The 26,703-nt window shown below is 34.8% G+C and overlaps 1 protein-coding gene across 1 annotated transcript in view; it reads right to left on the bottom strand.

Annotated features, from left to right (window-relative positions):
• PAPPA (pappalysin 1) overlaps positions 1-26,703 on the bottom strand; it is a 263,111-nt gene that overhangs the window by 148,448 nt on the left and 87,960 nt on the right. The window contains exons 6-7 of the mRNA XM_074292900.1: positions 16,870-16,991; positions 8,388-8,889 (exon numbers count right to left, since the gene is read on the bottom strand). Coding sequence (XP_074149001.1) covers positions 8,388-8,889; positions 16,870-16,991 — 624 coding nt within the window. The remainder of the gene's footprint in view (positions 1-8,387; positions 8,890-16,869; positions 16,992-26,703) is intronic.

Below are 26,703 nucleotides of genomic sequence, written 5' to 3'. Positions count from 1 at the left end.
AAAGGTCAGATTTTTCTTTTCATTTGTTATCTCTTTTAAAATGTTATTTATGTCTTGTTTTTATATCACCTTTATTTTCAAATATATCTTCAGAGATTTTCACTTCATCACAAAGGACAAAATATCCTGAACATTTCTGACTCTGTTCTTGTTTGTCACTAGAAAGAATAAGGAAGAGGAGTAAGGAATTCAAAGGGATTAGAAGAAAGGAAAAGAGAAGTGAGAAGAAGAGAGAGAAGATGAGCTCATTTGGCTAAAACATAGTATATAGGAAGAAGAATAATGTATAAGGGAAGGCTTTATTGGTATAAATATATATAGATAGATAGATAGAATATAAATATAATGGTATAAAAATTTATATTTCACCCTGTTTCCTAGCATATTGACTTTACTCTCTCCCTCCTCTCCTCAAGTACTTTCTATATCACTATGTCTATTTGAATGAATTAATAAATGGATAAAGCACAAAATAGCCATAGAGCAATTACATGTTGGATAATAGTAAAGAAAATCCTTGTATAATTAGTTTTGAAAGGCATAATCATAGGATTGAAAAATTATAGAATCTTGCTCTCTCCTTCTACAGAAGAATGGAGTTCTCCCTCACTAAAGTTCTCTAAGCACAGGTTGGATGAGTACTTATCAGAAAGATAGAAGGAACTCCTACTCAAGTTAGACAAACTATGTTGTTTTCAAAATCAAAGTGATCCTGGCGGCTATACATTGACTTAGAAAAGTACAAATTAGCATTATCTCTGTTTTATTATATTTTCATTTCTGATTACATTTCCTGTTAAACATTTCTTGATTACATTTTAATCAAGTTCAGGTTATACTTTGGAGTTTTGCCTATGAGTTTTGTAGATGATCTCTTGTCTGGGGTTTTTGAATTTGATTAGACAACCTCTGAAAATTTTTCCAATTCTGAAATTCTGAATCTGTTATCAGCAGTTAAGGAAACAAAGAAAGGATACTTAGCAAGATAAAAAGAAGATATATACAAATCTGTATAGTCTGGATCTATTTTAAAAAATGTGTATCTAGATATGAAATAGAACTTGTGGCATAGCAGAAAAATGTTGGATTTGGCATGAAGAAGACTTAGGTTCAAATATTATCACTGGAAATGTGCAACTATAGGAAATTCACTTAAACTCTTTGTACCCAGAGAAGGGAAAAAAAGTGAGAGGGAATAAACATGCCCAATATGTATCAATATTTTTCTTTTTTTTAACAAATATTCACAACACTGAGAGATGGATATTGTTATTCATCATTGTTTTAGCTGAGGATACTGAAGCAAACAGAATTTAAGTGATTTACCCAGGGTCATACAGTGTTTGAAGCCAGATTTGAATAAGGGTTTTCCTGACTCTCTCCAACTGTGCCACTAGGTGCCTCAGGCAATTCCCTAAGAATTACTCTACTAAAATAATAGATGGGTGGTTGATGGGAGTTTCTGTAACAAGGGCCCTTCCAATTGTTGAAAACACAAATTATTTGTGTAATTAAATAGTGCTCTGTGATGTTGTGGCTTCATGTTTAATTCTGAGTTCTGTAGATTAAGTGGGACATTAACCAAACGGAGCATGTCTAGAGGAGTTAATCAGGACAGTGAGGGTTGGATGAAGTGACACTTCACCCCTGAGGTCCCTTCTAACTACAAGATTTTAAGATTCCAGGATGAGGAAGGTGTCATTACTAAAACTGGGGAAATAAGATCTTAAATATGACCTCCTTTCTTGCCTTAGGGAAGAGGAGAGCCATTGTCTTTTATTTAAAAAAGCTCATGTGCCAAGGTAGCAATGAAGAGGGGGCAGAAGGCTATCTGGGGGAGAAACAGTTATTGAGCTATAAAGAAGAACAGCTCCTAGAAGGAGAATGAGCTCACCTAATGTGTGGCTTCTGGGTTACAGAACTCCCACAGGGATTTTTTTTGGCTATGATACATGCAAGGACTTTAATTTCCAGGACCACATATGGATTTGTGTTTCTGTGGGCCAATCCCAGGCAAAACAAACACAAACAATTCCCCTCAGTGGAAGAGTATGATACAGGAAAACAAAATCTTCCCTGCCTGATTCTTTGGCCAGAACCACAAAGAACTGACTATGTAACAGAGCAGGGAGGCATCCATTTGTTCCAGAGGAATGTAGGTAGGTCACAGAAGCTGAGGCATGGGCTTGTGGTATGAGTTAAGCCACTGGAGTTGGGAAGAGATGAGTTCTAATCCTAGTTTAGCTGCTGACCATTCCTAGAGGTTTGGCTAAGCTCTTTCCACTTCTCGGATTTGGATTTCATCTCTTTATCCAAAGAAGTTGTAAATCAATGGGATGTACATATTATATAACTCATTATGTAATTCTCTAGAGGAGTCAGGCTCCCCAGGGGTATCTATTCATATTTTCATTCATTCACTCATTCATTCATTCATTCATTTAACAATACCATGAGTAAGGTGTTTTCCTGAGCTTCAGGGATAAAAATATAGCTGGTATAGTCTCTGCTATCAAGAAAGTTATAATCAAATAGGAGGAAGAATAAAAAAAGAATACACATAGTCATAAAGAAAAACAAGAACCAACATATTAGCACACAAGGTAGAGAGAATATGACAAAGGAGTTATATGAAACAAAGTGCAATAAGAACCAGAGTGAGTCAAAGAAACTTTCAAGAACAGGTAGCCTAAATGGACATCTATAAATGGAAAAGGCAGTGAAGAGAATGTTAGCTTTAGACAAGGGGTAAGACATGAACAAAGGCAAGGAAGCAGAAAAGATTCAAACAAGATAAGGGAATGAAAATTAGTACAGTTTAATTGGAATGTAGAATAGGATGATATAAAGCTTGAAAAACAAGTTGACAGATTGTGGTAGGTCTTTAAAGAGACACAAGTTATGTGTTATGTATGTGTGTGTGTGTATGTATATATATATATATATAAATATATATATATGTGTGTGTGTATGTATGTGTATATAGATATACATACATATATATATTTGTGTATGTACACACACATGCATGCCAAAATGCCTATGCCTATATATGTTATAATGCACTGTGTATACATATGTATATATATATATATATCTGTACATCTATATATCTATAAATACACATGTACATGCATGTGTATTGTGTGTATATTCTTAGTGGCTAATACAGTGTCTAGCCCTTAGAAAGTGCTTACTAGCTTGATGTAGTAGTCAATGAGAGGCTTTGGAATTTTTTAGGCTCAATTATTTAATCAGAAGAGCACATTAAGGACATAAATTGGGCAGCAGTATGAATAATGAGAATGGATCTAAGGATAAATAGTTAAAAGACTTGAAGGAAAAAGATCAGTTAAGAGGTTATAAGCAATAGCCTAAGCAAGAAGAGAAACAAGCTTGAATAAGGGTAATTGTGATGAGAAAAAAGGAAAAATAAAGTGAGCTCTTGCAGGGGCACAAACAAGTATTTTAAGATTTAGATTTATTGTAGTAATGATTATACAGCCTAATCTGCTCATTAATGAGAATGAGATCCAGAGGGGTGAATTAAGGTTAATTTACTTATCTAAAGGAACACATTAAGTCACTGGAAAAGAAAAAGCTGGGAAAATCCAAATTAAAACAAGCATTTTAACTCTAATGATTACCCAAATGACACAATGACATAATATTGACAATGACAATTGACGATAACAAACAATTGTAAGTTAGAAATAAGGGAAAGAGAAGAGTCAAAGATAATCTCAAGTCTATTAACTAGGTGACTGGAAGCATGGTGGTGAAATGAATAGATATAGGAAAGTTGAGAGGGAAGGCTAGTCCTGAGAGAAAGATGATGAATTTGGTATTGGACATGCATCATATTTTTCTCTGAAATTCTCAGAAGCTAAGGAATCAAAAATGGTGTACCTGTCACTGAGGATATTTTAGGAATATTAATTTTTCTTTTTTTTTGGGGGGGGAAGAGAAGTAATAAACCAATGTTTATTATATTTTTCCAACACTTATTAGAGCATCTGGAATAAAACATAAGACCACTTTGTGGTAGTTCCTACCCAAGAAGTATTAAACTCCTTTCTCTTCACTAAAGAGATTAAGGACTATGATTATGGAATATCATATACAATATCAGACATGGGCTATGTATTTTGCAGGACATTTTTTTTTTCTTTTTAAAATCTTTGTTACAGGGCAAAGCTATCTGACTAGAAAAGCAAATATTTAGAAATGACCAAAAAGTAAAAACCAAAGGAAGCATATGCAAATCATTTAAAAAAATAAAATTAAATGTGGTATGTCATATGATCCTAAATTCTCTTAGTCCTAGATCCCATTTATGTTTCTCCTCAATCAATTGAAAATCAATTAGAAAGCATATATCATATTCCAGGCACTGTTAAATATTGGGAATACACAGCAAATAAAACAAAAAGTTCTTGCCCTGAAGGAGCTTATTTTCTAATGGGGAAGATGACATGAATATAAATATGTATATACAAGGTCTATAATGAGTTTCAGATATTAGCCTCGAGAGGCAAGAAGATCCTTACTGTTCTATTTGAATTTGGAGGATATGAATTGAGCATCTTCTAGGAGGTAATTTTTCTTAAAGTTACATTTTCCTACATACTTCTGAGGCAAGCAAGGGAATTTTTCCATTCCCTTTTTGAGGCAGCTAGTGGTACAGAGAAAAGAGCACTAGACCAGGAATCATCAAGATTTGAGTGACATTTACTATGTGAACTTACACAACTTGATTTGTCTCAGTTACTCCAACTATAAAATGGATATGAAAATGGCATTTACCTAGGCCACAAGGTTGCCATGAGGATCAAATCACAGATGCTTTATAAATGCTTTATTCCCTTACCTTCCCATTCCTCCTCTTGCCTCTTCAAAGGTTTCAGTTGCAATCTTTGTGTATGAAAACTCATCCATCCTTTCCCAAAGGGAAAAAAAAAAGTTTCATCTTTCTCTCTGACAGTGTTCTTTTCTGTCTTGCTAAGAGTCCATCTTTCAAAAGAAAAGTACTGGATTTCTTACTCCTCTTCCTGCTTCCCTCAAAAACCCCAAAATCTGACTCCTTGGCTTCCAAATGGTGACCATGTCGGTTTCTCCCTTTAGCATCACACCTTGGTGAACAATTTCTTGCATAGATAACTCAAGAAATAAATAATTTCATGGTGGGGGAATGAAGGAAAAGGTCAGAGGGAATCATGGAATGATATGGAAGGCTTGAGGAGGAAAGAAAAGCATTTTTTTTTCTTTCCTCAAAATGTCTTTATAAAGAACTTGTGACAGAGCCAGTTTATTTGATATGGAAAAAATGTGAGAGCAGTTTTATATATATACACACATACACATACAAAAGGTATTTGTGTTGGGGTTTATAACTCAAATTACCAAGAGATAAAAAAGCTGGAATGCTCAATCTCTTTGGAATGCTGGGTTTCATTTATTCAGAGATTCAAAGAACAGTCCAGATGGGGAGCCAAAAGGAACTCAGATTTTGAATGTGCTATCCATGACCAAACACAGATAAAGATGAGGGAAAGAAACCCCTTGGGGTTAAAGGGCTACATAAGTACATCTCTGCATAGTGGTGGTTTGGGAAGGAAGTGGAAAATGCATTCAATTAAAAATCATTGAACTTTAACTACTTTATTTCAAGGAAGGGACTTTAGAATATAGAACTGTAGAACAAAAAGCACCAAAGAGTGGAGATAGAAGTGGCCTTAGAAAATGGATTGTACAGCAGAAAAGGATAATAGATCCCTAAAACTCATCTAGTCCAACTTTCGCATTATATATATGAAAAAAGACAAAGCCCAACAAGATGAAGTGGCTTGTGCATGGTTATACAATATTAAAATTCAGATTTCCAGGACCTCCAGTGCTATGGCAAGAAGCCATATTCTATAGATGTGCTTCACTGCTGCATCCTGGTATTTTTGAATTGTTACTATAAGCTCCTTACTACTCTGCCTGCCCTGTGACCTCTGATGGAACTTAAAACAAAACAAAACAACAACAACCAAAAAAACTCCTTCCCAGGATATCCAGTGGATCACAATGATTTCCCTTGCCACATCCTCTGTATGAAGTCCTGCTGGCCATGTGGCCATAGTCCATAGAGGACTGAGTTATTTTCCAGTTTTCCCTAATGTCTCTCTTACTTGCTGATTTGGACAGGAGTCCTAGCCCCTGGACATTCCTCCACATAGCCCCTGTGAACAAGAGCTTATTAAAATTGAAATGATATTCCACACATTTTGGCATCATTTTGAGAGAAACTGGAATGACCCTTTCCACAAAGTGCTTTCTACTCTTGGCACACAAATGGACTTCAGGACTGCCTTCATGTTAGTTCAGGAAGGCCATGAAACAAAGATTGGGGATTGAATGTAATTAGTATATTTAAATAAAACAAGAACATGAAAATCATATACCCTCAAACAAATTTAAGGATTCTAGCAAACCAGCCTCCCCACTGTCCTCAAACATACTGTGCTTTCTCCTCTTGCATTTTCATGACACTTCTTCTGTCAGGAAGAGCCTCTTCTGCTTTAGCTGCTTATCCCAACTCTTCTCATCCTTAGTACATTATGTATAAAAAACAGATCATCTAATCTAATTCTCTCATTTCACAGATAAAAAAAACTGAGGCCAGGGGAGCAAAAGTGATTTGTCCAAAGTTACAAAGGGATTCAAGGATAAAGCCAGTAGAGAGCTTTTTTATTAGATAGAAAGTCCGTCCATCTAAATCAATGGGTACTAAATGGCAGAGCCAAAATTCAGCTTAGGGACTCTCACCACTTGTCCAACTCAAGGTTCATCTTAAAGAAGATGCTTTTGTTTTGTTTTGATGCTGAGGCAACTGGGATTAAGTGACTTGCCCAGGGTCACACAGCTAGGAAATGTTAAGTGTCTGAGATCATATTTGAACTCAGGTTCTCCACATTGCTGTCCCTCAAGGTTCATCTTCTTTCTGAATTATACATGACTGTTCAAATTCAAAATGTAAAATAACTTTACCCCCATATCCTATATCTCCTGTCTTCCAATTCCACTGCCAAGAATCTCCCAAACTCAAAACTGGAAAGAGCTATGGAAATACTTCAGTCTAACTTATACATGAATAGAAATGCTTCTAGCACCTCAATGAAAAGGTTACCCAGCTGCCACTTGGAGATCTCCAGTGGAAAGAAACTCACATTCTGAGACAACCAATTCCAGCTTTTCATTATTACATAATTTCCCTTTCCTTCAAGCCAAAATTTGTCTCTAAGTCAAACAGTAGAAAAACTATAACATAGAATATAAGAAAGAACATGAAATATAAGAAGCACATTAAAAGTATTAGATTAAAATCCCAGCTCTGTCTTCTTCTTCATGTGATTTTGGGTAACTCACTTTACTTCTATGTCCTCATCTCTAAAATGGAGGAAGGGGTATCTGATTTTTTAAAAAATACTTTTCAGCTCAAATATCCTATAATTCTAAGTTCAATTGCTTTTCCAGAACTTAAAGATAATTATTTTGTCCCTTAAGACCTTCTTTCCTTAAGATTAAATACTCTCAGTTCCTCTAAATAATTATTGAATGGCCAAGTTTCTATGTTCATGATACCTCTTTCCTCTGAATTTCCATGGTACTTAATGTTATCCATCATTCAAATAGCATTTATTATATAGGCTTATATTATTAATTGTTGTATATATTTTATATAATTTATTTTACATATCCATCAATCACATATTTATATACTATCTTTCTAAATATTTATGTACACACACATATGTGTACATGTGTACATATATTCTAATTAACATGTAGAGACATGATTTGTTTGGTATCTTTACCTACTATAGATCTTCAAAATTTATTTATTTAATTATTTTTTTAGAAACAGCCCACCTGCAAAGAATCATTGGGAACCCCAGAATATTAGTATTGGAAGAGGACTTAACAGACCATGCAGTCTAATATCTCCCATTTTACAGATGAGAAAATTAAGGACCAAAGGGGGGAGGGCTTTTCCAAATTCAGACAAAAAATTAATGTAATGTTTTTGCTATTTCATGATATCTTTCTCTTTTTGAAATCACTTTCTAATTTATTCTCTCTTTACAACTTCCTTCTCTGGTATTGCAAGTTTAAGAGAGTGATTTGCCTCTATAAGCAGCAACCTAATGGATTCATTTTTAATACAACAAAATTAGCCTTTCTAGATCTTAACTTGTCTCTCTGTAAAATGGGGACAAAAATTCCCAAACATGATTATCGTCTTTTCTGTTCATTCTAGGCTTTCTGAAACCCTTCCCACTTTCCTATTTTCCCTGGATTACTTTCTCACTTTAACAACTTTCTGGAAGACACAGACTTACGTATCTATGTATCTCCTGTTGAGGTTTGTGATGACAATGGGAATATCAGACTGGAATGGAGGATCCCGGAGAACTTTGTACTTGAGGGGTTTGCAGTCCATACACAGGGGACTGTCAGGTATAGAAGTCAGCATGGCTGCATCAATTTCTAAGTGTTCATCCAGGGTGTAGATCTGAATGCCGTACACCTCTTCACCTACATCCCGGATCTTGATAGTCAGTGGGATATCACAGAAAATATTCTGTGGTCCCAATGAGATATTCTTTCCACTCAAAGTCAGCAGTTTGATATCATTCACAGCACCACTAGAGTCCCAGTCTGTGGACACAAGTGTCACCCATACAGTGAGTGACTCAGGAATCAATGGGTATTGGAATTCTAGTTCTAGGTAACATCCCTGGGGCTCTGGGCATGCTGGGGGGACTGTATGCTGATTAACAGCAGAATTGGGACTCCATGTTCTGACACTTGACTTGCAGGGCTGCTCTACATCTGGGTGGCCTGTGGAAAGAGAGTAAAGAACAAAATTGTTGACACAATTCTGATTGATGCATAAATATGGTCTTAAATCTTCTAATAGTATTATGAAAAGATGGACCTTCTCCAATTTGGGATGGAGGGGAAGAAAGGAATGGGAAGGAGATTAAAAGGAGAAAATCTGCTCTCTGCCATCCCCCTCAAAAAATGGATTATAGATGAGTCGCCATGCATTCTGCTAAAACTTACTGACTTTCATCAAAATATATGACTCATCTTTAAGTGAATGACCAAATCTTCCATATCTCCCCTTCCTGTGGCTTCAAACCTTCCTGAAACCCTAGCAGTAGTACAAAAACTTCCTTTCTATGGAATAGAACAGTATACTCCCCTATCCCTACACAAGAAAAAAGGAAAAAGAGGAAATTTAATGAATCTCTGTGATACCCATCTTCCCTCTCTTGGAACACAGCAACATTCAAAACAATAATGGTAGGTAAAAAGCCAAGGAAAGTCTGGAAAGGAAGACTCTCAAGAAAGGATCAAGTGAGCATAGAAGATGCTTTCTACTTGAACTAGAGATACTAGGCAGATGGAATAGCCAGTACTATAACCAACTTATTGAAAGAAACATATGAGTATTCTGTTTAAACCTGTGTGTGCTGTAACTAGCTATATGACCTTGGGTAAGCCTACCTTCTCACCTATAAAATAAAGGGGTACATTGGATCAGGAAAAAAAAAGATGAAACATATGAGGCCATCTTATTCATTCTCACATTCCCCATATCAGGTTATTCTCTAAAAATAGAGTTATTTGTTTTTCCTTTTTTTATGTCTACTCATTCTAATGGAGAATGTTTCGTTCTAACATTTCTCTGGGGAGAATTCTCAATAGTCTTGCTAATCTCAGCTTTAGGAAATGTTGTTGAGCAAGTCATAAAACATTTTTCTCCGCTTCTCTCACCCAGTGCCTCTTTCTAATACCTTTAGAGGTAACGGTTTCATGCCACATGGATAACCAAGCATAAAGCTACCCTGAGATGGCTTAGTTCTTTTTTTCTTTCTAACCATATTTCCCCCTACATTAGCATCATATGAGGCACTAATAAAGACAAATGAAAGTCTCAGTTTTTACTTCCAAAGCATTCTGATAATGTTACTATTTGAAATAGAAGATGCAGAAGAGTGATCTGGATGGAAAAACAGATATTCAGTGCAAAATATAAATGCATCCTGTCTTGTCTTTCTTGAATGTTCACATTCAGAGAAGGAGAACATCCACTAGGAGAAAAAAAATTACAAATGGAGATAAAGGGGAGCAGCAGAGAAGATACAGAGAAGAAGGGGGTAAAAGGAACTGATTTTTTAAAAATAAACAAAGACTTTAAGAAGGGTAGAGGAGATAGTGGAAAGAACAGTGAATTTGGAAAATAGGTTTAAATCCTGGCTCTGTAATTTATAACCTCAGGAAAGTTACTTTCCTCCTTTGTATCCTATCACCATCTGTGGATTGTTGGTTTATATAATCCTTAAGATCACTTTCAGTTCTAGCTCTTATGAGCCATTAAAAAATTTAGAGACATAATTATTAATATCTATTCTTATCCTTACTACCATACTTCCTAGTCTATAAAAAACCATTGATATGACTGTTTCCATCTACAGAACAGACCCTCACTAGACCCTTCAGTGAGATTAGCATCTGCTTCAATAGGAAGGAGATAAAGTCTCTGTCACTGAGGCAATTCTGGCAAGTTTTTCTCATTTTTTTCTTCATTGTCTATTTTCCTCTCTGTTTTTCCACCTCTAATTCGTTCTTCGTAGGGCTTTCCTCATTCCTGACTATATGAATGGATGTTTGACTGTCTTTTGAGCAAACTGTATTTTCTCATACTATACTATTTATGACCATCTTATTCTTTATCTCCCAACTCATCTTAAAGAATTGCCTTCCTGTGATCTCTAATATCTGTGGGTATTCCTAGTTCTTGGCTCATTAGAGTTGTTTAGTGAAGATGGTTATAATTTAACTCACTTCTGCTTTGGTCATACCATACCTGGAGGGGAAATGAAATATGCTGGGTTTCAAATTTTAGGAAGGACATTTTGACAAACTAGACCATGGTCAGAAAGAAGAGACCAGAGTGACAAAGAGAATAAAGAACAACTGTCTATAAGGCCTGCAACTATGTAGAAAAGATTTAATGCAGAGGTTAATGACTATGCAGAATTATTTAAAGGACTGCTATGTACTCAAAGGAATAGGTCTATTTGATCCCAAAGAGCAGAACAAAGAACTATTGGAAATTGCCAAGAGAAATATTTAGGCTCAGAGGTAGCTACAAAGATGAAGATTTAGGCTAAGCTATGAGAAAACAATAGCAATAACAAACTTCCTAACAGATGGTGATGTTAAAAAGTAGACTGGATCACCTTATGAATGAGAGGATTCTTTTGTTTCTTGAGGTTAAGTGACAATGATGTAATGAGTTCAGGCCCTAAATATGTGATCCTAACAATGACCTCAAGGATGTGGAATAAAGTATTTTCAGGTATAAGTTAGACTATATGGGCTCTGAGGTCCATTCCAACTTCAAAATTTTACAATTATGATAATTTAATTCAATCACTATTTTGATTATGAGTTCTTGGGACTTTCCCACACTGAAATGCAGCATGGTGTTAGGGAAAAAGCACCAGATTAAAAGACAAGAAATCAAGATTCCAATCACATGTGATCTTGGAAAACTATTTTCCATCTTTGGGCCTCAGTTTCCCCTTTTTGTAGAATGATTGGACTAAATTAAATGAAAAAGTAGATTACTTTCTGTTTTAATTCTCTGTTAGTTGGCTACATGATGACCCCAGACTTGTCTTGGAACTTCAGGGCCTGGGTTTTTACTTTGTATCATTAACTCACTTCCAATCCTGGATCAAATTCAAATGAACCCCCTCTCTTCTTCCTGTCCACTCCATTCAGTATTAAATATACTAGTTCTTTGTTATCTCATTCACATGAAACCATTTTTGCCAACTAATGCAAATTAGTACTATGGAAAAAAAACAAACATTAAATTTGGAGTCAGAAATCCAAACTTCATGTACTTTCTCTTTCACCTTAGGTAAATCACAATTTCTTTGAGCCTCAATTTTTCTCATCCATAATGTGAAAAATATAGACTAAAAAAATCTCTAAAGATTCTTTCAACCGTAAATCTATGGATTATGGTTGATTTTTGAATGTGACTGATTGACTAATAATCTTGAAAATAACAAATTTGGGAAGTGTTCTATTATGTTTATGAATGACATAAAGAATCTGCTGTGCAATTAGGAGTATTTCTGTGGGACATCTGTTATGTTGAGGGCAACTCTAGCTCCCACAGGGCTGGAAATCCTCCTACAATGTCAGTCTGAAGATGTATCCATCTGAGTGGTACAAAGAATCTCCATGTTACTGAGCACTTTCCCTTGTTTGTTTTCTCTTTACCTTCAAGAAGTGGAATTAGCTAAATTATTAAGGGTAATCATTATGAGCATTAAGCAAATTTCTTCTTGAGAGGTTTTGCTTAGTCAAAGTGAATAGCCAAACATATGCATTATCCAGTTGACATACCTTATTTTACCAGCTGACCACATGTACCAGGCCTGTGTGTGGTCATCAGCTCAGGCAACTAAGACCAGTTGGAAAATCTCTGTTTATTATCCTTTTATGTTGAAATTAACATGTCCCAAGTCTACTGCCTTTTCTTCTTGTCTATGTTATCATCAGCTTTTATCCATTTCAAGGAACACATTGGTGGATTAAGCCCACCAGAAAATTAAATTCTGGTGAGTTGTTTCAACACTCCAAATAGCCCTTAGGCAAGAACAAATCAATGTCTGTCTGGGATATCTCTCAAAAAAAGGATTCGGGAATAGGGGAGAGATTGAACTAGAGATCTCTGTGATAACTTATTTTGAGTCTGAGATTCCTGGGTCTAGCTTCTCTGAGTCCAAGTTGTCATGATTTCCATACATCTTTTTAAAATAGGTTGGTCTGAATCTTAGGCTTCCCTGGGTAGATTTCAAACATTTCCCCCCATTGTTCTTCCATCACATTTCCCAGAGTATAGTCAAAGTAGAAAACTACTTTTGAATCCAGCGTGAATTTTTTAATCCAGTATTGAAGAAAGAGGACTAATTCCATTAGGCTCAAGAGTTTAGCTCCAGACATTAACAATTGGAGAACTCAAATCTCTTATCTTCAATCTATGCCCCTGAAGCAGTTACTGAAGGTACCACCATGAGTTAGAAGACCTGGGAATGGATTTTTTATCATTCTGGTGACAGGATGCAGCCCAGTGACAAATAGATATTATCTTCTGGATACCAGATTAGCTAAACTGACAATATCCTTGCCTCAAGGTGGTCCCTAAAATGATGTTTTTTTTTTAGTCAAAACAACTAATGACAACTACAAACCCAATAATAGAATTTGTATTTGTGAAGGGAATAAAATATCAAGTTCTAACAACAAGTAATCACCTAGTAACAGAAACTGTTATCACTCTACAGATCTGTAAGGGAAATGTTTTAACTAAATCAGGAGCCATGGGGAGGACATATTTAATGATCTATCTTGTTAGGGTAGGGAGCTTCTTTTATAGACCAGAGAATCTGCAAAGCATAGAATCACAAACTGACAAGTGAATACTTCCAGCAGTGGGTGACTGAAAGGCAGCTCATTCTATAACTAGAGAGTTCTACTTGGAAAGAAGTTTCTTCCATCAATCTAGAATTTTCCTCCCTCACTTTTATCCTTTGATTCTAGCTCTGATCTCTGGAGTGTTGACAAGACAAGACTCTGTAACACTATGAAAACAACTCCTGTTGTACCTAACACTTAAGTCTTCTTTTATTTTTGATAAATTTCCCTTCAACCTCATTCATATGCTATGACTCTTAGAGCCCTTCACCATCTAGGAAACCTATTTTTCAGAACTATGGTTTGTAATGTTGAAGCCTCTCATAGTTATAGAATAGTAGATAGTATTATTATTATTATTATTAATTATATCTATATCCACATAGTTTACTTTTTAGTTATACTAAGTATATATATGTATATATGTACACACTATATATGTACACATATGCGCTTATGCATATGTTTACATATGCATATATGTTTACGAGCCAAATACACATATACCTTTGTCATCTATTCTCTAGCTTCTTCTTTGGGATCAAAGGTCCTCAGTTTAAATACCGACTCTATTACATAATATATGTGACCTTAAACAAATGACTTAATCTCTAAATCTCAATTTCCTTAGCTATAAAATGACACAGTAGCTTAAGTTCACCTTCCAGTTCTAAATAATGATTCTAACCCAAGCTTGTCATTGAAAAGGGGATGAAGGTGAGGCTTAATGAGATTAAGCAATTTGTTCCAGAATTCTACAGATAAATAAATATCAGAGTTTGGATTCAAATCCAAATCTGCTGAAAAGAAGTCCACTATCTCTCTGCTAAATGCCATTTTCTGGATGACCTTTGTAGAGAGCCTTACAAGCATCAAGTTCTATACCTGCACAAAACATTTGCATTTGATTTTGCACTGAAAATTCTTGAGCTCTCATCTGTGAAGAGTGTCAGCTTCTGAAGAGTATGCTGCTCTATACTACAAAGACTTGTTTTGTAAGTGGAGTCCATGGTTAGTTTTGTGTGATTCATGCATTGTGAAGAATGTCCTTTTTTTTAAAGATGTGAGGTCAGAGAGCTCAAAGAATTCTTTACATCACTTTTTCTTGATCTTTCTTAATTTCTTTAAATATGTATCATATGGAAGAGGATATCTTCAACATAGAGAAGAGCTAATCCATTTCCAATTGATTAATGATGTACAGAATCAGCTACATCCAGAAAAGGAACACTGGGAAATGAGTGTAAACTGTTATTTTTACCTTCTGAATCCAATTCTTCCTGTGCAACAAAAAAATTCGGTTCTACCCCCATATATTGTATCTTGAATATACTGTAATATATTTAACATGTATAAGACTGCCTGCCATCTGAGGGAGGGGGTTGGGGGAGGAAGGGAAAAAATCTGAACAGAAGTAAGTGCAAGGGATAATGTTGTAAAAAATTACCCATGCATATGTACTGTCAAAAAAAAAAAGTTATAACTATAAATATGTATCATAATGGATAAGACCACACAAAGGTTAAGTAACTTTATGACCACTAATAACATCTGCAGTGATGAGATAAGGTTAATCAGATCCTGGAGGACTTCAAGTCTAGCTTGCTTATTGAGCCTGGGCTAGAATTCCACCCCTCTCCATGTGTGCATAATGTACTTTTTTCTTTTATTTCAGGCTTAAGAAACTGATCAGCAGTAGGGAGGGCCCCAGAGGGTAAAGATGAGTAATCTGGGGGCTCAAGTTTTCTTCCTATTTATTTGTTAGTCAGAGAAACAATTAGCAATATAATCAAATGCTTTCAAAGAAAAACAAGGTAAAAGTAGATATTGAACTCAATGATCAGGACAGAAATTTTAATGAAAGATAAGCTTAATTATTTCATAAGATTGTAGAATGTTAACAATAGGAAGAACCACAGAATACAGAATATTACTACTTAAAGGAAACATAATGTAATATTTAGACTATTAAGAGATTAGAAGAGATATTAGAAGGGCCCTAGTACATAAAATGTGAAAACTAAAAAAAGCTCAAATCTCATTTCTTCATTTTATGGATCAGAGAAGGTGAGGGAATTGCTCAAGATCCTATGGTTAGTAGCAATACCAATATTAAAATCTGTATCCTTTGAGCTCTACACAATATACTACTAAGGAAATTGAAATTGCTGGTTGACTAGAGAAGTTTATGTTCAGTGGGAAAGGCTAAAAACAAGCATTCTGGCATAAGTAGCATGAAAAATGGATAAGGAAACAAGGAATAGTGTTTGGTTCATGGGAAAAAATATATTTTTCAAAGATATTGAAGAGACAGGATTTAACTAAACATAGACCCTATAATAGGGTGCACTAAAAAAAAAGAACAATGTCTTCCCAGGCCTAGTATCCTCCCACATTTCATTTATAAGACTGAATCTATAAGCAGAATCCTAAGATATAGAATTCCAGCACCATATGCAATATTAACGAGCCAAATTTGAAATTTAAGGTTTAATTCTGGGCATCTCATTTTAGAAGGGATAATGATATACTAGATTGCATCTTCAAGTGAATGATCAAGATTTGGTGAGGTGACTACTAAAAAGGATCAGATGAAAGATTGATGATTCTTGGTCTAAATAAAAGAATACTGATTGAGAGTAGGAGTGGGGATAGAGGTTAGTTAGAATCACTATCTAAAAAAATGGGGATGACACAATGATCTCATTTCTCTTCCAGTTCTAACTCTACTTATGAAATATCTTAAGAACTATCATATAGAAGGCAGGATTACATTTCTGCTGTATGTTCAGAGGACAAAACTAGAATCGTGACTGGATGGTATAGGGAGCAGAATTTAGCTTAATACAAGAGAGAAAAAAACAAAACAAAACAAAACAAAAAACCTTTTTAGCCATTAAACCTATCCAAAATAGAAGAGACACAGATGGAGAATGAGTTCCCCATTTCTGGAAGTATTCAAACAAAGCCTAGATCTCTCAGAGATGTCTGTAAAGTGAAAGAGCCTAGATTAGAAAACTTCAATCTGCCATCCACAACCAATGTTCTTATGAAAGAGAGGAATATTTGCCCAGGAATGTTTCTTGCTTTATATTTCAAATTAATTTGCTAGGAATTTCTGAGTCCTTCCCTCATTTTTATATTTAAGCTCCTTTGAGAGAAAAAAATATTGTACATGTATTCATGTCTGGTTTCCTTTCTCTTCTCCATTATGAGTCAAGGTTAGGTGACCTTGAGGTGTAGAGGACTGATGGAGTTGTCTGGCATTTCCTTGACTCTCATTCTACATCATCAGTCTTGCCCCATCTCTCTTACCTTCTGCTTCTCTGGGGCTCCAATGCCCGGATGGATCACATGGCATAGGTGAGGAGGCATTGAAGGCGTACTGAACCAGTACTCTTCCTTCCAGACAGAGGTCACATGCTGATCCCACTTCTCTAGGAAGCCAAGAAAACAGGAAAAACACACCAACTTAGTAACAGTTGAATGAGCAGCTGATCCAACTGGGCATAAAGGGAAGGAGACTTAATACACAATGCTACTTAACCTCCTCCTCTTAACAAGGCACATGCAGAACACTTTTAAGAAAAGGCCTTTGGGGTGAATTTCCAATAAACTTCTTGGCAAAGATATTTACCAAGATTTAAAATCTATCTATACTGATACAGTGTCAAGAACACTAGATTTTGCATCAAAGAACCTGGATTCAAGTCTTAGCTTTCCTACTTACTAGCTATATAACCTCAGACAATTCTGCGCTCCTTTTGCCTATCTACAAAACGAAAAGTTAGACAGAATGATCCCTAAATGCCCCATCTGTTGTGCCATAGTTCTTTTTTAAAGTCCTGACCTAGTTTCCCTAATTGTCCTATTCAGTTACTCTGCCTCAGGTTATAACCATTCCTTTTTAATGTTAGAATAAAGATTTTATACCTTAGACCTTAGGCTATACTTATTCCCTCTTAATGTTTGATGGGATAAAGGTCTTTATCCATTTTAAACATCATTAGAATACCCGGAGCCTCTCCAATACCTCTCATTTTGTCATCCTAGGTGGCTCCCCTAATTAGATCATCCCCATCCAGGTACTTCCCCCATTATGTCATTGTTCTTGTTACCCTATAAAAGAATCCTATATCGGATATTCTGGGCTGTATTCTTTGAGACTATAGTCTCATTCAGCCCAATGATCAACCATGAATCCAATTGGTCCTAGTAAATCTCTCCATTTAATAAATTATTAAATTGTTCTCTAATCTCTATCTTGCTCAGTTTCTCCAGCATTATATATCCAGGTCTAAATCCTAGAAAATTATTGAAGAATGTGTCAAATTGTCTTGGTAAACTATATATTCCTCCCACAGAAGATTCTGTTCTGTCAATAAGGCAACAAGCATTTGTTAAATGCCTATTACATACCAGGCAATGTACTAAATGTTGGGGGCATAAAGAAAGACAAAGCACCATTCTTGCCTAGAAGAGCAGCATACAAACAAATACATACAAATAAGCTATATATAACATAAATAGGAAATATTAACAGAAAATAGACATTATAATTAAACTCAGGTATCAAAATGGGAAAGGACCTGTATTTGAGAGTAGAAATTGTGTTTTTCATTGCTGAAAGTCCAGAACCTGGTACAATGTCTTATATATAGTTGTTGCTTAACAAAGGATAATTGAATTCTATTGAATGTTGACTACAGTATATTGTAAAAAGAGTTCTAACAAAAATTCATAAAATCAGGCATTGGAGGATACACAGTTTTAACATCTCATGGAGATTAATATTTAAAACAGCTTGAAGAAAAAAATAAAGTATAAAATGGAAAGAAGAACATTTTAAAGTGACTGAGAAGACATCAATAAGTGTTATAATATCCCTTTACTTTTTTTTTCTTTAAGGTTTTTATGAGAATGGTTTATGCATGAAGCAAAGGATATCCTTAATGAAAACATGAAAAGTAAATAAATTATCTTTTGAACAAAACTTTCTCCAACAAATAACAACTCCACTGAGAGGTGGTAGAAAGTATTAGACCTTAGTGTCTTAGTATCAACTTAAAAATTAACTTATTTCATTAACTTAAAAAAAATGCATTTATTGTGCATGTACTCAATAGTGTCTATTTTTTTCCCCTTATATCTTTTCACCATTTATCAATTGGGGATTGGCTATTATTATTCTTTAAAGAAATTTGACTCAGTATTTAGTATATATTTTAGAAGGGAGGGTCTTATCAGATAAACTTGCAATAAAAATTTTAGCTATTATTTTATTGTATGTGGTACCTTACAGCAAAATGTAGTTTCCCTGAGTATCCCCCTTTTTTAGTTCTATGTTTGTTTTTGCTTTGCATGATACCATAATTACTAGCTCTGCCTTTTTTTTTTTTTAAGCTTAGCTGAAGCATATTAGATTCTGTTCCACCTTTGTGTGTGTGTGTGTGTGTGTGTGTGTGTGTGTGTGTGTGTTTGTTTCAAGTGTTTCTTTTGTAAACATATTATTGGATTCTGGTTTCTAATCCAGTGAACTGTTCATTTCTGATATTATATATACTAATATGAATGAGTTCATCCCATTCAAATTTGGAGTTAAGATTACCAATTGTGTTTTTCTTTCCATCTTATTTCTGCTGTTTCTTTCCCCCTTTCACTCTCTCTGTATCTTTCTCTGTCTTTGTCTCTGTTCCTCTCTGGGTCTTTGTCTCTGCTTCTCTCCTTTTATCCTGTGCCTCCTCAAAAATCTATTTTGCTTTTAATCATTTCCTTTCTTAATCTGTCTTCCTTTCTCTTATTATCTTCCCTTCCTATTTCCCTACGGGGCAAGTACATTTCTATACACAACTGAATGTTATCTATATATTTCTATATTTATATCTGCATATAGCTATATATGGTCTTCTATCTTTGAATGAATGAATTTGAGTGAGTTCAAGCATTTTTTGCCATCTCCTTCTATTTTCTCTTCCATTATAAAAGCTGCTCCTTGCATGTCTTTTAAATATGGAAAAAAAATTTCTCCTTTCTACCTCTCCCTTCCCTCTTCTCCTGTGCATCTGTCTTTCTCACTCTTTCATTTTTTGGAGCTCATTCCATGTATTCAGTCTATGTAAATGCCTTTTAACTACCTTAATAATGAAAAAGTTCTTAAGAATTAGATATTGTCTTCCCCTTTAAGAATGTGAACAGTATAACTTTCTTGAAACCCTTTAGTTACTCTTTCATATTTGAAATTTTTAATGCTTCCCTTAAGTTTTGTTTGTGAATATCAAAATTTCTATTCAGCTCTGGAAATTTCAACAGGGATGCCTGAAAGTCCTCTATTTCATTAAATATCCATTTTTTTCTCCTGAAGACTCACCTTCAATTTTGCTGTGTCAGTAATCCTTTGTTTTAATATTAGCTCCTTTGCCATCCATAATACCATATTCCAAACTCCCTGCTCTTTTTTTTTTTTTTTTTAATAACATGGAAACTCCTAAATCTTGTATAATCCAGACTGTGTTTTTACAGTATTTAAAGCATTCATTTCTGACTGCTTGGAATATTTTCTCTTTAATCTGAAAACTCTGTAATTTAATTGTTACATTCTTGGGAGTTTTCATTTTGCAAGACACATGATGGAAACTGCTATCTATATCCAGAAAAAAAAAAAATGATAGTTAATACAGATAGAAGCATTCTATTTTCATGGTGTGTGTGTGTGTGTGTGTTTTTTCTTTTTCTTTTGTTTCTTTCATGATATGACTAATTTGAACTCATGTTTTACATGATTACACATATATAACCTATATCAAAATGCTTATTATCTTAGGGAGGGGGGAAAGCAAGGGAAGAAGAAAATTTGGAACTCAAAATTTTATTTAAAAAATGAATGTTGGGGCAGTTAGGTGGCACAGTGGATAGAGTACCATCCCTGAATTCAGGAGGACCCAAGTTCAAATCTGGTCTCAGACACTTAACACTTAACACAATCCTAGCTGTGTGACCCTGGGCAAGTCACTTAACCCCAGCCTCAAAAAAAAAAAAAAATGAATGGATGTTAAAACTGTTTTTTATGTGTCATTAGAAAAATAAAATACTATTAAAAAGATCTCTCCTCAATCTATTTTCAAGGTCAATTTTTTTTTTCTAAAGAGCTATTTCACATTCTATTTTTTTCAATGTTTAGACTTTGTTTTATTGTTTCTTGATGTCTCATGAAATCATTAGCTTCTATTTGTCCAATTCTAATTTTTCAGGAATAATTTTCTTCAGTGAAATGTTTGTGCCTACATTTGGCCTATTTTGCTTATTAAAAAATATTCTTGCCTTCAATAATTTTACTTTTTGCTTCTTTTATTATTAGGCCAGGTTTTTTTTTTTTTTCAGATATTATTTTCTTCAATATTCTCCTCTCTCTCTCTCTCTCTCTCTCTCTCTCTCTCTCTCTCTCTCTCTCTCTCTGCTGAGAAAATTGGGGTTAAGCCCAGGATCACATAGCTAGGAAGTATTAAGTGATTGAATCTACATTTGAACTCAGGTTCTCTTGACTTGAGGGCACTGTGCTATCTGTGCCCCATTCTTCAGTATTTTTTGTATGCACTTTTATCAAGATGAAAATTCTTGTTTCATAATTTGCTTGCATCATTTTAACCCTCCCCCCCCCTGCATTTTTTCTCTACTACTCATTTCTTTAACTTAGTCCAGCAATTCATATTGAGCTTAGATTCTTTGAAGGTTTGTAGCTGTTTTCACAGCTTCTCTTCTTTTGAATTCATGTTTTGGTCTTCCATGCCATCATAGTAGCTTTTTATAGTCAAATTCCTTTATCATTGTTTGCTCATTTTCCCAACCTACTTCTTGACTGTGAACTTTATTTCTGTTAAAGTTGGGCTGCTCATCTTGGGATAGAGAGGCATCATGGCAATCTTCAAGGTTTTTCTTGCTACTATTTTCAGAGCTAGTTCTTGAGGTCTGCAAACTTTCAAGCTGTTGTGATACTGAGAGAGGTGTGGTCACTGATCTCTTATTCTCCACTTGGGTCTTAACTCAGGAAGGGCCCCTGATCCTTTGCAGCTATTAGCTCTCATTTCCATCCCATTCAATCCTGAACTGAATATGTGCAACGGATTTGCCCAAGCAGTACCAGCTTCACCTAATAAACAAATTGTCTCTTGTAATCACTTTCTGACAAATTGTCTAAATTTCTTACTATTTCAGGACTCAGAGCTCTCAAAACTGCTGCTACCACTGCAGTAGCTATTGTAGCTACTATAGTTGCAATTGCTGCTATCACATATGTAGGTTCTGAGCAGGTCCCCATTTCAGTGTCACAAACTTCTAATGCTGAACACTTAAATTTTCTTATGCCCCAAACTTTTGTGTCTCTGCAGCTAAAAAAATTGATTTCAGATATTATTTTAAAGTTGTTTGGAGGTAAGTGTTGAGAAACTTCATCTGGGTTATCTCTAATCCATCATCTTGGCTTAAAGTTTTATCTTTCTTATTTGATCTAGAGTATCACCACTTTCCTAGATACAAACCAAGTATTTCATGAGATAACAATATCTGATTATGATGGTTCCACTATCTTAGCTGATGAGGGTATTCCAATTCATTCTAAATGTCATCCTTTTATCAATTGCCTCTACAAGTGTTTTGGAGATGATTGGCTTAGCTAACTCTCATACTAAGTTCACGTCAGGCTCATTTTTTTTTCCCTTCAATTATTCTCCCCCTCACTTCTGTAAAGTCATATTACTTTTGATCTTTTATCATCTTCCTGTCATGTCTAGCAAATAAGTTTTAATTCTAAATGGAATTAGCTTGCCCTTGACTTCCAGGACTCTATTTGTAATAAATAGATAGAGTATTTTTTGGCTGAGGTTGTTTCTAGGTGGATCCCCCACCATACCCCCACCACCTTCCTTCTGTTTTGCATGAATTATATTTCTTTAAAAAATGGTGATTGTCAATGTATCTGCTCACCTCACCCTCATGTCCATTTCTAATTTTCTTGAGTTGAATAACATATTTAAACATGCCTAGTAGTTATTGGTGTAATTACTGAAGATTCTTTTCATCTTTATACTTTTTTCTAATTTGGTATTGATTTTGACCTTTGTTCTAATTAGCTTATGATTTGATTGTACAACAGCTGATTCTGAAATGACATATCAGTAACTAGGCTTTTTTGTCTTTTAAAATAAAGTCAATTTCACTTTGGATGGGAGTGGGGGTGTCATTGGGTGCTCTACATATCCACCATCTTCCACGACTCTTCTTGAAGAAAATAATCATGCTATATGGCAGGAGGCTTTTGAATAGTAGAGGATCATTCTGATTCCTTCCATTTTAAAATGCTCAACTATATTTTACAATATAATTTTGGTTTTTCTTCCCTATACCCACTTTCATAATGATGCTGCTGAATATAGAGCTAGAGTTATGTCTCATTTTATTGCTTTCCCCCCAAAATTGAAGGTTTTTGGCAATTCTGTGTCTAACAAATCTATTGGTGACATTTTTCTAAAAGTATGTGTACACCTCATGCTTCTGTGTCACATTTTGATAATTCTTGCAATATATTTATTGCAATCATATTTATTGCGATTATCAGTGATCAATGATCTTTGATGCTATTATTGTAGTTATTTTGGGGAGCATAAGACAGCAAATTTAATTGATAAAAGTCGTGTGTATTCTGACTGCTTCAGTGACTGCCCATTCCCCTATATCTCTCACTCTTCCCATACCTTCCAATTCCTTGAGACATAACAATATTCAAATTAGACCAATTAGTTATCCCAATTACCCCCTAATTGTCCAAATGAAAGGAAGTGTCAATTCACATGGCAAATTTCATTGTTGTCTTATGTTAAGAAACTGCAACAGTTATTCTACCCTTCAGCAATCATTACCCTGAACAGTCAGCAGCTATCTACATTAAGATGTAGATACATCTACAAAAAAGATTATGATTCAGGGAAGGCTCTGATTATGGTTAGCATTTTTTAGCAATAAAATATTTTTAAATTAAGGGATGTACAGTTTTTTAAGATGTAATATTATTGCACATTTAATAGATTACAGTATAGTATAACCATTATTTATAATATGCACTGGGAAATCAAAAAATCAATGTGACTTGCATCATTGCAATGGTCTGGAAACACTGAGATATATCTGTATATGCTGACTTGATTTAGATAATTTTTATCAAGTTGTTTGTAACATTTCGCTACATCTTCATTCTCTGTAACAATGTATGCTTTGTAGTAGAGCTGTTTCTTATGCTGATCAGGAGCACTAGAAGAAGAGGTGAAAAAATGTTTCCTAAAGTGACTTTCTTTCTTTTCTTTAGATGGAAGTTAAAATCAAATCTCTCCAATTCTCTCTTTTTTTGTGTGCTGGTTAGAGAAGAACCTAGGAGCTGTCTTTTCATTTAGCAGCTACTTTTTAAACTTGTAAGTTGAAGCCCATCCTAGGTCTTTGATTCTATGCTTTTATGATCCCTTATTTCTTTGACTCAACTAACTGTAAAAATGTCAGTATAAATAGTCTCTTTTCTCTAGTACGATGTTAACTCATTGGTCATTCCATATTATGAACACTAACAGTTGAATAAATGTTTGTATTAACCCTAAGAACTGTGTGACTATTATCCCCTCTGCTCTTATTCTGTACTTCTATCAGTTATCTTGGAAGTACAAGGGCCATTTGATAAGTTTCTCTTCCATAAATTACCATGGCCAAAATAAATAAATAACTTCTTAAACTTCACTATCCTCATCCATAAAAAATCAGGTGAGAAATTTTTCCTAACACAGGATTGTTGTGAAGATCAAAAGAGAGAACATATGTAAAACACTTTCCAAACTTTAAAGCATGACATAAATACTAGCTGCCTTATTGTTGTTGTTATTGTAGCTAGCTAATTAGTTAATTGATTAGATAGTTTTCTAATGGCCAACTTTCTGGTAATAAGTTTTTTCCATATTTTGCAAACTGGTCTTCGGAAAGTAAACAAAGTGTACCTTTTTCATTCTTGCAGAACCTGTTAGATTTTATAATAATAGACATCAAAACTCTAAGAACTTAGGCTCATCTCCATGCCAAAATGGCACATTTGAACAAGAAGATGATTTTATATTTATATATTTCTGCTTTTTGAATTAATTATATGGAGAACTTTAGCTAGTTGATCCAGCAGTAATTTTTCCTCCATCTGACACCCTTTTATGATTCTTCCTCAGAAAATTTCCAAGAAAGGGAAAAGGGAGGTCAAGACAGGTTGAGGGATAATAGAGGCAGAAAAATCAATGCATACAGCATTCTGTGAGTTCACATACTGTGGATCTAGGTGGTCAAGTCTGCCTCCAGCAATCCACATCATTTTGAGTTCCTCCAGTCAAAAGCTGTTTCTTTACCATATAATCTAATTTGACTTAGCAGCCAATTTTTCCAAGGGAAGTTCAAAGCCCTTAGGGTATCCAACCCTGAAAAGTCAAAGTCCAAGCCCGTTGAGAGTGGGATCTTTGGGTGACTAACTCCCCCCACATCTAATTTTCTATGTCTGGATTCAATCTTATTTTGGAAAACTTTGAGCTCCAACTTATCTCTAGGAAGATAATTACGTCAGGAGAAAGCCAAAAGGGGAACACTTTTTCTTTTCTTGATATAAAATCAACTATCAGGAACAATCCCAAGCAAGGTTGGAAATGTCAGAGGAAGTAACTTGCTGGTTCATAAGCCAGAAATAACCCAGAATATTTTCCTAAACCATTATCCTTAAGTCAGGGATAAAGGTGAAGTATAGGCAAGGACATGGAAAGGCCCTTGTCACTGCTTCCCAGGTCTCTTTTTGAGGAAAAATCTCTCACTGTGAGCTAGCTTCCCTCACAAAGATAGGGTTGGAAAAGGCAAATTTCTATAAGTTTCTTATTTTCTGTTTTAGGTAAGGTAGTAGTCTCAGCTTATCCATTTTGAGAAGATTCAAATGTGATCCTTGAGTCAGTGGAGAAATATTGCCCTGCCTTTTACCCATGAAAATCCATAATGAAAAATTCTATATCCTAGGAAAATTAATCAGTTAATAAAGATTTGTTAGCAGCTTAGAATCCAAGAATTATTTTCTGACAATAGAATTACCATTGGTGTAAAATTTTTAAGCCTGCATTGTTGACTATTAGTAACTAATTGCCTGCTTCTTAAAAACAGATTGTGCCATTTGGATGTGCCTCTGTAAAATGTTTGGGATTAAAGTTATGAATGCTCTCAAAATTTAAAAAAAGCCCATTATGTGTCAATTGTTAGTGATACAAGAAAAAGCAAAAGACAATTCCTGCCCTAAAGGAATTCAGAATCTAATGGGGGAAACAAGATGTAAATAACTATGTACAAACAAGCTATATAAAGGATAAAAAGGAAAGAAGTCTTTAGAATAAACAGAGGGTAAGGAGAGGCCTCCTGTAGAATATAAGATTTTAGATAAAACCTGAAAGAAGCCAGGAAAGTCAAGAAGCAAAATTGAGAAAGGTGAGAGTCCCAGACATGGGGGACAGGGAGAGATAGCCAGTAGCAGTGGTCAGAATTGAGAAAATGATATGTCTTATTTGAGGAACAGTGAGGAGGTCAATGTTACCACATCATTAGATATAGGAAGGGAAGGGTAAAGGACTATTGTACAAACACTAGAAAAGTGGGTGGGGAAAGTGTTACTTAATGAAGGACTCAAAATGCTAAAGCACATGATTTTACATTTGATCCTAGAAGTGATAGGGAGCCACTGAATTTTATTGCCTAAGAAGTTGACATAGTCAGACCTGGACTTTTTAGTATAGTAAAATCACTTTGACAGCTGAATTAGGAAACTCATCTCTGTGCTCTGAACTTAGATAATACTTAATTCAGATCCCAATAAGTTAAACTTTGTAACACGTACACTCTACCTTAATTCTATCTAGCATTCTGATAACTAGATCTCTTTATTAACAATAGCTTCTAAAAACAAAATAAAAATAAGTAAGCAAAGGAGAAAGAACCCAAATATAGATAACTCCTATAAGGATAAAGAAGATTTGAGCTTGTATTTAGAGAAAGACAATGAAACTAAAAAAAAAAAAAAAAAAAAAAAAAAGCCACTCCTTTTTCAATGAAAAA

Source organism: Sminthopsis crassicaudata, chromosome 2 (assembly GCF_048593235.1).
Source record: "Sminthopsis crassicaudata isolate SCR6 chromosome 2, ASM4859323v1, whole genome shotgun sequence".
NCBI lineage: Eukaryota > Metazoa > Chordata > Mammalia > Dasyuromorphia > Dasyuridae > Sminthopsis > Sminthopsis crassicaudata.
Note: the sequence above shows the minus strand (reverse complement) of the source record. Positions and strands in the feature narration are given on the sequence as shown.